At 33.5% G+C, this 12,941-nt stretch overlaps 1 protein-coding gene across 1 annotated transcript in view; it reads left to right on the top strand.

The window, feature by feature from the left end:
• DNAJC1 (DnaJ heat shock protein family (Hsp40) member C1) overlaps positions 1 to 12,941 on the top strand; it is a 197,369-nt gene that overhangs the window by 96,707 nt on the left and 87,721 nt on the right. The window contains exon 8 of the mRNA XM_019755999.2: positions 6,402 to 6,565. Coding sequence (XP_019611558.2) covers positions 6,402 to 6,565 — 164 coding nt within the window. The remainder of the gene's footprint in view (positions 1 to 6,401; positions 6,566 to 12,941) is intronic.

Here is a 12,941-nt window from a genome sequence, read left to right as displayed (position 1 = left end):
TGTGGTTTTGAGAACCATACAGTATGTGATTGGCTTTTTTCATTTATCAAAATTCCCTTGACATCCATCCAGAATTGTTCCATGTATTAATAGTTTGTTCCTTTTTATTAATGAATAATATTCTCTGGTATGGATGTACCACATTTTAACCATTCACCTATTGTAGGACATTTTGCTTGTTTACAGTTTTTGATTGTTACAGATAAGGCCACTATGAAGAGTCATATGTATTTTTCATGTTTTTATATGAACCTAGTTTTCCTTTTGGTAGGATAAATGCCCAGAAGTACAATTGCTGGTCGTATGATAAGTTTATGTTTAGAGTTTTAAGAAACTGCAAAATTTTTTTGCAGAGTGCCTGTACCATTGTATATTACTACCAGCAATGTATCAGTTAGTCTCCTTGCATCCTTACCAGAGTTTGACAGTCTCGCTATTTTTTTATTTCAGCTATTCTGATAAGTATGTAGAAATATTTCATCATGGTGTTAATTTGCATTTCCCTAATGGATAGTGATGTTGAAACATCTTTTCATGTGCTTATTTGCCATCTGTATATCCTCTTCAGTAAAATCTTTCTTCATGCCCTTGGCCAATATTTTAATTGGATTTTTTTTTAATATGGAGTTTTAAGAATTCTTTATATATGTGTTCTTCTAGATTTGATTCCTTTTTCAGATATGTGGTTTACAAATATTTTCTCCCAGTCTGTAGCGTGTCTTTTCATCTTCTTAATAGTCTTTCACAGAGCAAAAGTTTTAAATTCTGATAAAGTCCAATTCATTGTTGTTGATTTTTTATGAATTGTGCTTTTGATGTTATATTGAAGAATTCTTCACCAAGGCCCTAGGTTCTAAAGATTTTCTCCTATGTTTTCTTCTAAAATTTTGTATAATTTTACATTTAAATTATTTAAATTTAAATGTAAACCACATTTAAACCATTCTCTAAATTTAAATCTATGATCCGTTTTGAGTTAGTTTTTCTACAAGGTATGAGGTTTATTTTTTTTTTTGCTTATGGATATCCAATTTTTCCAGCACTACTTTTTTAAAGACTGTTCTTCCTCTATTGAATTGCTTTTGCACTTTTGTCAGAAATCAGTTGGGACTCGTGTAAAGGCTATTTCTAAGTTCTCTATTCTGTCCCATTGGTCTACATTTCTATCCCTCTGCCAATATGACAGTCTTGATTATTGCCGCTATACAATAAGTCTTAAAATTATGTATGTACACTTTCTTCTTCAGAATGTTTTAGCTATTCTAGTTCCTTTGCCTTTCCACATATATTTTAGAATAATCATGTTTATATCTGCAATAAAATCTTGCTGCAATTTTGATAGGAATTGTGTTAACTTGTGTATCAACTTGGAGAGAATTGACATATTTACAATGTTGAGTATCTCTTCATTTATTTATATCATCATTGGTTTTTCTTTCTTCAGTGTTTTATAGTTTTAGCATATAATTATGTATCTGTCTTATTAGATTTGCATCTGTTTCTTTTTTATGAGTTATTGCAAATGATATTGGGTTTTTAATTTCAGTTTCCAAATGTTCAAGGAAGTCCAGTTGACTTTTGTATGTAGATCTTATGTCCTGCAACCTTGTTGGGTTTACTCATTAGTTCTAGGAGTTTTTATATAGCTTCCTTGGATTTTCTATGGAGACAATCATGTCGTATGACCATAGAGATAGTTTTATTTTTTCCTTGTACATATTTTATTTCCTTTTTGTGCCTTACGTTGCTAGCCAGAACTTTCAGAACTATGTTCTGAAAGAGTGGGGAGAGAGGTCATCCTTCCTTTGTTCCAAATCTTGAGAAACCATTTAGTTTTTTACCATTAAGTATGATGTTAGCTGTTGGTTTTTTGTAGATGCTCTGTATGAAGTTGAGGAAGTTTCCCTCCATTCTTAGTTTTCAGAATTTTTTTTTATCGTGACTGGGTATTGAATTTTGTTAATTTTTTTGCATCAATTAATATAATCATGTGATATTTCTTTTTTGTCCTGTTAATATGGTGGATTACATGGATTGAACTTTGAATATTGAAGTAGACTTGCATCCCTGCCGTAATACCACGTGGTCATGGTGTACAATTCTTTTCATGTGTTGCTGAGTTCTATTTGCTAATATTTTAAGAATTTTCGCTTCTATATTCATGAGAGTTATTGGTCTATAGTTTTCTCTTTTTGTACTGTCTTTTGTATGATTTCAGTATCAGGGTAATCCTAGCGTCATAATGAATTGGGAAGTGTTCCATTTTCTGAAAGAAACTGTAGAATTGGTATTAACTTTCTAAACGTTTGGTATAATTTGCTAGTGTAACCATCTAAGCCTAGACTTTTCAGGAGTTTTAAATTACAAATTAAATTTCCTTTATAGTTATAAGGCTTTTCAAATATCTCATATATCTATTTCACGAATGAGTTGAGGTAGTTTTTATATTTTGAGCAATTGGGCACTTCCACTAAATTGTCAAATTTATGTGCATAGAGTTGTTCCTAATGTTCAGTCATTATCTTTTTGATGTCTGCATGTCCTATAGTGATTTCTCCTGTTTTCAATGCTAATATTGATAACTTTCGTTTTCTCACTTTTTTTTCCTTTTTCAGATGTTTGTCCGTTTTATTGAGCTTCTCAAAGAACCAGTTTCTTGTTTCATTGATTTTTCTCTATTGCTTTTGTTTTCAATTTCATTAATTTCTGTTCTTGTTTTTATTATTTTCTTCCTTCTCCTTCTTTTGGGCTTCTTTTAATCCTATTTGTAGTTGGTTTCTTGATTTGGAAGCTTCGGTTACTGACTTGAGGCTTTTCATCTTTGCTGATGTGAGCTTTTAGTGCTGTAAATCTCACTTTTAGCACTGTTTTGTCGTGTCCCACATGTTTTGACGCGTATTTTCATTTGTTTCCCTTGAAACTTCCTCTTCGATACATTATTTAGAAATATGTTGTTTAGTTTCCAAGTGTTGAGGTATTTTCCTATTATATTTCTGTTACTGATTTCTAGTTTGATTCCAGTTTCATCAGAAAGCCCATGATTTCAGTTCATTTAAATGAGTTGAGGTGTGTTTTATGATCCGAGATATGGTCTTAGTGTATGTTTCATGAGCATTTGAAAAAATGTGTATTCTGCTGTTGTTGAATGGAGTATTCTATCAATATAAATTGGATCTAGTTGGTTGCTGGTATAGTTGAGTTATTCTATACCCTTGTTGATTTTCTGTTTAGCTATCCCATCAATTGTTGAGAGGAGGATGTTGAAGTAATTGTGAATTTACCTCTTTATCTTTGTAGTTCCATCATTTTTTGCATCATGTATTTTGCAACTCTGTTGTTTGGTGCATACATTCACATTTAGGATTACTATGTCTTCTAGGTGGATTGACCTTTTTCATCAATATATAATGTTTCTGGGATACATGAGGCCCAAAGAAAACCCAGGGAAGTCACCACCTTGGTGTACATTGGGTCCTGCCATGCCTAGCTGGTCTGTCTTTTTCTCTCCAACATTCAAATTCTTGTGTTTGTTTCAGATATAATTTTTAGGATGTTTAGTTTTTCTTGGTGAGGGGACTATAGAAAAGTCCTCATCCTCCATTTACCTAGAAATAGAAGTTTTATATTTTTAAAGTGACTTTTACATGCTTATTTAAGTAGACATCAAACAATTGTAATTGTGATGAAACACCCCAGAAATAAATACAAACAACTAGATTTATTTGCTGCTTTTCTATAACTGATTCTCTGTAATCAGCCAAAATTAGTGCTGATGAGATGGTTTCTAGCTTATGTGTGTTGATCTTAGCAGTACTTTGTTGTTCAAACTAAATTGAAAGAAGCCAAGTAATGTGACAATTCATAAGGACTCAATTATATGGCTTCTTCCTCTTTTCTGAAAAATAGTTTTCACAAACAAAGACAAAAATTTGGGCTCAGATGGTATCCTGGTGACACTGTGTTAGATTATGGATACCTTTATATTAGACTCATACGTCATTTAACTTACTAATTTCCTGTTATGGTGTCAGGGTTTTTTTTCTCAGTGACCCCAACTGCAAATATTACATTGGGGATTAGGATTAAGGATTAAGTCATCAACTCAAAAGCCTGGAAGTATTAAGGTATTGAAGCAATATAAAATAAAATGTAGTAGTAGATTCCACAATATTTCTAGTTAAGGTAGTATTCTGTCCAACTAGAACTGTTCCCATAGCACTGTATTCTTTTTATTATTGTTGTTGTTGTTCTTATTACTATTAGTTTCAGATGTACAAAACAACATAATGATTAGACATTTACACACCTCACAAAGTGCCAACCCCAGCAAGTCTACTACCCATCTGACATCGTATATAGCTATTACAGTACCATTCACTAAATTCCCTATGCTGTACTTTACATCCTGTGAATATATATATATATATATTTTTTTTTAAATTATAGTTGACATTCAGTGTTATTTAATATTAGTTTCAGGTGTACAGCACAGTGATTAGGCATTTATATAATTTATAATGTGATCCCCCCAGTAAGTCTAGTACCCATCTGACACCATACATAGTTTTTGCAACATTATTGACTTGTATTCCCCACACTGTATTGCACATCCCTGTGACTATTCTGTGACTACCAATCTGTGCTTCCTAATCCCTCACCTTTGTCACCCATCTCCCAACCCCTTCCCATCTAGCAACCATCAGTTTGTCCTCTGTATTTATGAGTCTATTTCTGTTTTGTGTGTTCATTTATTCTGTTCTTTAGATTCCACATGTAAGTGAGATCATATGGTATTTGTCTTTCTCAGTCTGACTTATTTCACTTAGCATAATATCCTGTACGTCCATCCATGTTGTTGCAAATGGTAAAATTTCATTCTTTTTTATGGCAGAGTCATACTCCATTGTATAAATGCACCACAATTTCTTTATCCAACTATCTATTGATGGGCATTTTGGTTGTTTCTATATCTTGGTTATTGTGAATAGTGCTGCAGTAAACATAGGGGTGCATATATATTTTTTGAATTAATATTTTGGGTTTCTTTGGATAAATACCCAGGAGTGGAATTGTTGTGTCATAAGGTAGTTCAGATTTTAATTTTTTGAGGAATCTCCATACTGTTTTCCATAGTGGCTGCACCAATTTGCAATCCAACAGTGCACAAGGGTTCACTTTTCTCCACATCCTCTCCAGCACTTGTTGTTTGTATTTTTAATGTACATTATTTTTGCCATTTTTTTCTGTTGGGTAGCTTATCCCCTTGTCAATTTATAAGATCTCTTTATATATTCTATATATCAATCTTCTCTTTTACCCTGAATTGTAGATATTTTTCCAAATCTATTATTTCTTTCTTGATTTTTTATTCTATCTTTTTTATAGCATCTGGGTTTTCAGTCTTAGTTAAGATTTCTTTAAATAATAGCACAGGTAGTTTTTTAGATTTCTTTTTGCAAGATTTTTATTGTTTTGTTTTAAAGTCAAATCTCTTATCCAACTGGGATTTATTTTTATAAATGGTATAAGACTGTGTCCACTTTTCTTTCAAATGGATATTTGGTCATGCCAGCATCATTTATTAAATCCTTTCCCACTGCATTGAAATTATAGATTCTCTGTTCTCTTCTAGGAACTTGTCGATTCTTCTGGCAACATCATATTAATTTTATTACTTGGCATTATATTACATGCAGACACACACACACATACATACACACACAATGGTGAAGATACGGTTATGAGGCTGGGTGACTTTCACAATAGTAATTAAGAATGGAGTTGCTTCTCAGTGCTAACTTTCTAATCAAAATGGGATTTTATAAGGAGGCCAATTGATAACTATTCATTGATAACTACCCCTGATGCTTCCAGATTAATTTTGCCTTTGTAAAATATTGAAAAGGTGAATGTATACCATTTATTAAGAGCCAATTTTATGCCAGGTAGTATGTTATCTAGGGTATATAATTTTTCACACATCAACTTCATGAGGTTAGATTAGCTTTCTTTTACAGATGAGAAAATGGACACTTGTTCTAGAGGTTAAGTTAGTTGCCCAATATTATGTATGTAATTATTAGGTGGTAAAGGTAGGATTAAAATACTAATGACTAATGGCTCTTCCTAGTGTGACTAAATGAAATGTTTCGTGGAAAGTACTTTGAAACTTAAAGATGTATGCACACTGACATGGTGGTTATATCATAATCATCATTTCATCAATAACGTCTCTCAGTTTTATTTTAAAACAATGCAGTAGATAATACACATGTTAAAACACTGTTAAATATTTTGATGAAAGAACAATATTTATGTGTTCTTTCAAGATATGGTTTTGAATAAAATGTTAGGAATTATTTTTATTCTTTTAATTGGTTATTTTAAACTTTTTTTTTTAGAGCAGAAGAAAGTTAAAGTAAAAAAACCCAAACCTGAATTTCCTGTATATACACCTTTAGAAAGTGCATATATTCAGTCATATGATCATGGAGCTTCTATAGAAGAAATTGAGGAACAAGTGGATGATTGGCTGGAAAACAGGAACAGATCACAGAAAAAACAGGTAAAGAAACTTTTAAATGTGTCTTGTGTAAAATACATGGAGAAAAGTACATAAAATGCAGATATACAGCTGTATATCTCAATGAGTTCAGTGAACTATCATAAGTGAACGACATTCACCATTGTCAAGGTCAAGAAATAGAATATTGCCAGTGTCTAGAAGCTTCCCTCATGTTTCCTTCTGGTCGCTACTTTCCTTTTCTTCCAGAAAGATAATGATTAACCTGACTTCTATCTAACACCATAGATTAGTTTTACCTTCTGTTTGTAGTTTATAAATGGGATCGTCCTGTCTTTGCCCATTCAAGCTACTGTAACAAGAATACCAGGGGTGCCAGAAAATGTATACACATGACTTGTATTCATCTTTTGTTGTTGGTATATATTGAGTATTACAATTTTATTACAGTTTTTTCCGTTCTTAAAATGTGTATACATTTTTTTGGCACCCTCTGTGTAATGGACTGAGTGGCTTAAACAACAGACATTTATTTGTCACAGTTCTGAAGACAGGGAAGTCCGAGATCAAGGCACTGGCAGATTGGTGTCTGGTGAGGGCCTCTTCTTAATTCATAGATAGCAGTCTTCTTGCTGTATCCCTAACACGGCAGAAGAGGTGAGAGAGCTCTCTGGGGTCTCTTGTTTAAGGGCACTAATCCCATTCATGAGGGCCACACCCTCATGACCTAATCACCTCCCAAAGGCCCCACCTCCTAATATCACATTGAGGGTTAGGATTTCAACATATGGATTTCAGGGGGACACAAACCCTTAGTCCAGAACACATCCCATAGTACTCTTTTGCATCTGCTTGTCTCTTATTCAGTATTATATTTGTGAGACTTATCCACTATTGTGTGTAGCAGTGTTCATTGCTGTATAATAGTCCATTTAGAAATACGTATAGCACAATTTATTTTTATTGATGATTTGCATTGTTTCCAGTTTTTGGCTATAAGGAATAATTTTCCTGTGAACATTACTGTACTCATAGTACACTGTTTTTGGAGTAAAGTTGCAGGGTCAACTTCAGCAAATACTTCTAAAGAGTTTGGGGTTTTTTTTAATTCTTTGTATCAATTTATACTTCAGTAGCAGGATATGAAAATCCCAATTACCTTACATCCATGCCAACACTTGGTCAAATCTTTTATATTTTAACCATTCTGGTAGGTATATAGTGATATCTAATTATGTTTTCATTTACATATCCTTTGACGAATAAGATTGAACACTTTTTATGTTGATTGAATATTGATATTTTCCTATATTAAGTGCCTTTTCAAGCTTTTCCCCATTCGGTTGCCTGTGTTTTTCATACTGATTTGTAGAGTTCTTTATATATTTCAGAAATGAGTCTTGCTCATATTTCCTCCCACTCTGACTTGCCTTTTCACTCTCTTACTGGTGTCGTTTGATGACCAGAGTTACTATTTTTAATCATCAATCTTTTCCTTTCCTTTATTTGGTGTTTTTTGTGTTATGTTTAAGAAATATTTTCTTACCTGAAAGTCATAAAGATATTTCGAAATCCTACCAGAACCTGTAATATCCTACTTTTTACATTTCAGATCAGTAATCTGTGTTTGGTGAGAAGTAATGATCAAGTTTAATTTTTTTTTCCAAAAGTTTTCCAAACCAACTGGCCCAATTCCAATTAATGAAAAAAACTGCTCCCTACAGCTCTGCAAATGGCACCTAGATCATAAAACAAGTGTCTAGAACTGTGTGGGTCTGTTTCCAGACTTTCTACTTCGTTCCTCTAATCTGCTTGTCCCTCTTCTGCTGGCACCAGTCTTAATTATTGCAGCTTCGTAATACACATCTAGTACAGTCGTTTTCCAGCTTTTTTCTCTTTCTGTAAGATTGCCACTTGTCATTTTCCACAAATTATTCAGCTGAGATGTTCAACTGGGATTACATTGAATATATAGATCAATTTTGGAACAGTTGGCATCCATATAATTGACTGTACAACCCAGGAAAAAATCCATTCATTTAGATCTTCAAAAATATTTTTAATGTGTTCCAGTTTTTTGTGTGTACATACTGCACATTTTTTCTTGGATTTATTCCTGGGTGTTTAGTGTTTTAAATGACATTGTATATGACATTGTTTCTTAAATTTCAACTTTCTAACTGTATTTGGTATGTAGAAATGCATTTGATTTTTGTGTAATAACCTGTGTCCAGCAATTTTGCTAAGCTTTTTAAACTCTCATAGTTTCTCTAAATATTGTGGTTTTTTTTCTCTTTTGTGCTGAGGATTTCCAATACATGTAGACCAGGAGTGAAGATAAGTATCGTTGTTTCATTTCCAATCTCAAAAAAAACTTCATCATTAAATTTTTTTATTTTTATCATTAAAATTACTTATTAAATTTTTATCATTTTACTAGTAGATATGATGATATATGCAGTAGGCTTTTTATAGTATTTTTAATTGAGATACACTTCATATAACATAAAATTCACCACTTAAAAGTGCTCACTTCAGTGGTTTTAGTCTGTTCACTATTTTGTATACCATCACCACTATCTAATTTGATAACATTTCCATCACACCAAAAAAATGAATAGCCCTCTACCTGCTAGCAGTTAGCTCCAGTTCTCTGCTCTCTTCTTCCCTGGCAAACACTAATCTACTTTCTGTCTGTGGATTTGCCTATTCTAGACATTTCATGTAATTGGAATTGTACAATATGTGGCCTTTTGTGTTTGTCTTGGCATAATATTTTCAAGGTTCATCTGTGTTGTAGTATTTAACAATACCTCATTTCTTCTTATGACTGAATCATATTCCATTGTATGGATATATTGCATAGTATTTACCCACTCGTCAGCTAATGGACATTAGGTTTGATGCCACTTTGGGGCTGGGATAAATAAAGATGCTATGAACATTCACATATAAGTCCTTGTGGAGACATGTTTTGTGCTTTCTCTATATTGTTTTGATCACAGTGAACATCTTAATTTAGTGAACATCTTAATTTAGAACAGTCTAGTTAGGATTACTGCCAGTTTAGCTTGAATAATGTACAAAAACTTTTCACCATATAATCTGTTATTGTCATGGGTTAAATCTTTATATATTTTGTACCTGTCAACCTAGATTTATAATTATTGCTTTATGCAATTTTCTTTTTCCTTGTTTTGTATCAATTTCTTTTTTCTTTTTTTTTAATTTATTGGGGTGACAGTTGTTAGTAAAATTACATAGATTTCAGGTATACAATTCTGTATAACATCATCTATAAATCCCATTGTGTGTTCATCACCCAGAGTCAGTTCTCTTTCCATTACCATATATTTGATCCCCCTTACCCTCATCTCCCACCCCTCACCCTCCTTCTGGTAACCACTAAACTATTGTCTGTATCTATGAGTTTTTGTTTCTCATTTTTTTGTCTTGTTCTTTTGTTGTTTTTGGCTTATATACCACATATCAGTGAAATCATATGGTTCTCAGCTTTTTCTGTCTGACTTATTTCGCTAAGCATCATACTCTCAAGATCCATCCATGTTGTCACAAATGTTCCTATATCATCTTTTCTTAACCGCTGAATAGTATTCCATTGTACATATATACCACAACTTCTTTATCCATTCATCTATTGAAGGACATTTTGGTTGTTTCCATGTCTTGGCCACCATAAACAAAGCTGCAATGAACATTGGAGCACACGTGTCTTTATGTATAAATGTTTTCAGATTTTTTTGGGTAGATAACCCAAGAGAGGGATTGCTGGGTCATATGGTAATTCTTTTCATAATTTTTTGAGGAACCTCCACACTGCCTTCCATAGCGGCTGCACCAGTCTGCATTCTCACCAACAGTGTATGAGGGTTCCTTTTTCTCCACAGCCTCTCCAGCACTTGTTACTATTTGTCTTGTTGATGATAGCCATTCTGACTGGGGAGAGATGATATCTCATTGTGGTTTTTATTTCCATTTCTCTGATGATTAGTGATGTTGAGCATTTTTTCATATGTCTATTTGCCATTTGTATGTCCTCTTTGGAGAAATGTCTCTTCAGGTCCTCTGCCCATTTTTTAATTGGGTTGTTTGTTTTTTTGTTGTTGAGTTTCATGAGTTCCTTGTATATTTTGGATATTAGCCCCTTATCGGAGGCACTATTTGCAAAAATCTTCTCCCATTTAGTTGGTTGCCTGTTTATTTTGTCGATGGTTTCTTTTGCTGTGCAGAAGCTTTTAAGTTTCATATAGTCCCATTCGTTTATTTTAGTTTTTACTTCCATTGCCTTTGGAGTCAAATTCATAAAATGCTGTTTGAACCCAAGGTCCATAAGTTTAGTACTGATGTTTTCTTCTATGCAGTTTATTGTGTCAGGTCTTATGCTTAAGTCTTTGATCCATTTTGAATTACTTTTCGTACATGGTGACAGATAGCAATCCAGTTTCATTCTTTTGCATGTGGCTATCCAATTCTCACAGCACCATTTATTAAAGAGGCTGTCTTTTCTCCATTGTATGTTTTTTGCTTCTTTGTCAAAAATTATCTGTCCATATTTATGTGGTTTTATTTCAGGGTTCTCAATTCTATTCCATTGGTCTATGTGTCTGTTTTTCTGCCAATACCATGCTGTTTTGATTATTGTAGACTTGTAGTAGAAGCTAAAGCAATTTTCTTTTAATGATATAAAAAGGAAAAGGAATTAGAAACAAAAATACCTTTGTGCTGTTTTTCATATTTATGTGGTTACCTTTCTTGGGGTTTATGTCTTCATATGCCATTGAGTTGCTGTCTGTTGTCCCTTTATTTTATTCTGAAGGACTCCCTTTAGCACTTGTAGGGTTAGTTTGCTTGCAACACTCTCTCTCATTTTTTGTTTATCTGGGAGAGTCTTGATTTCTCCTTCATTTTTGAAGAATAGTTTTTCCCGATAAATAATTTTTATTGACAGTTCTGTTCCCCCCTCCAGCAGTTTGAATATGTTATCCACTACTTTTTGGCCTCCATTGTTTGATTAGAAATCAGATGTTAATCTTATTGAGGATCCCTTGTAAATGATGAATGCTTCTCCTTTCCTGTCATCAAGATTCTCTCTTCATCTTTATCTTTTGATAGTTTGATTATGATGTATGTAGGCATGGATCTCTTTGGTTTATCCTGTTAGAGTTCATTATTCTTCAAATTTGAGAAGTTTTTGACCATTGTTCTTCAAATATTCTCTCTCCTCCCCCTCCTCCTCCCACTACCACCCCGCAGCCTCTTCCTTTTCTCCTTTATGTCACTTCCATTATGCATATGTTGATAAATTTGATGGTATCCCACAGGCCTGTGAGGCTTTGTTTATTTATCTTTATTCTTATTTCTTTTTGTCCTCATACCAGATAATCTCAATGGATCTATCTTTGCCGATTCTTTCTTTTGCCCGTTCAAATCTGTAGAAACCCTATAGTGAAGTTTTCATTTGTTACTGTACCTTTCAACCTCAGAATTTCTATTGTGTTCATTTAATAATTTTTGTCTATTAATTGATATCAATAAGGTGACATGTTGTTCTCATACCTTCCTATAGTTCTTTAGACATGGTTTCCTTTAGCTTGTTGAACATATTTTAAATAGGTGATTTAAAGCTTTTGTCTAGAAAGTCTATTGTCTGGTTTTCCTCAGGCACAGTTTGTTTCTTTCTTTTTTCCTTTATATGGGTCATACTATATTGTTTTGTTGCAGGCCTTGTAGTTATCCAGTCTTCAACATACTGGATTTTGTGAATATTAAAATTGGCAACTCTGGATATCAGATTCTCTCCCCTTTCCAAGATTTGTTGTTATATTGGGTTTATTGTACTTGTTTGTTTAGTGACTTTTCTGAACTAATTCTATAAACTTTTTTTTTTTTTTGCCCAGTGTGGCCATTGAAGTCTCTTCCACTAGCTTAGTGAGCAGCTAATAACTGGACAGAGAGTTCCTTAAAGGCTGGGAGCCAAAAATTCTTCTAGACTTTGACATGGTCTTGGTATATGTGTTGGAGCTTCACTCCCACACTCAGACAGTTTACAACTCTACTGTATCCATTACTTCCTGCTTCCAAAGAGCCTCAAGGTCAGCAGCAGGTGAGAACATAGGTCCTTCTCAGATCTTTCCTGAGCATGCTCACAGCCCTGAGCTTGCACAGGGCCTAGATTTTCAGGAATGTCAGAGCATCTCATTCCTCAGCCTTTTTCCCAAGCTTTTTGGTCAATCTATTATTTGCCCAACTGCTTTCTGTCACCTCAAGCAGCAGTAGCTATGATATTCGCCTGGAAAAGTTTTTCAACAAATGCTCCCAGGAAAGCAGATTTTGGGACTAGGCCTGCTTTGAGTTACACTAAATAAAAGACAAGCCTTTTGAACCATCTTCCAGGAAG

This window comes from Rhinolophus sinicus, linkage group LG02, assembly GCF_036562045.2.
Source record: "Rhinolophus sinicus isolate RSC01 linkage group LG02, ASM3656204v1, whole genome shotgun sequence".
Classification (NCBI taxonomy): domain Eukaryota; kingdom Metazoa; phylum Chordata; class Mammalia; order Chiroptera; family Rhinolophidae; genus Rhinolophus; species Rhinolophus sinicus.
This window is presented reverse-complemented; position numbering and strand designations above follow the sequence as displayed.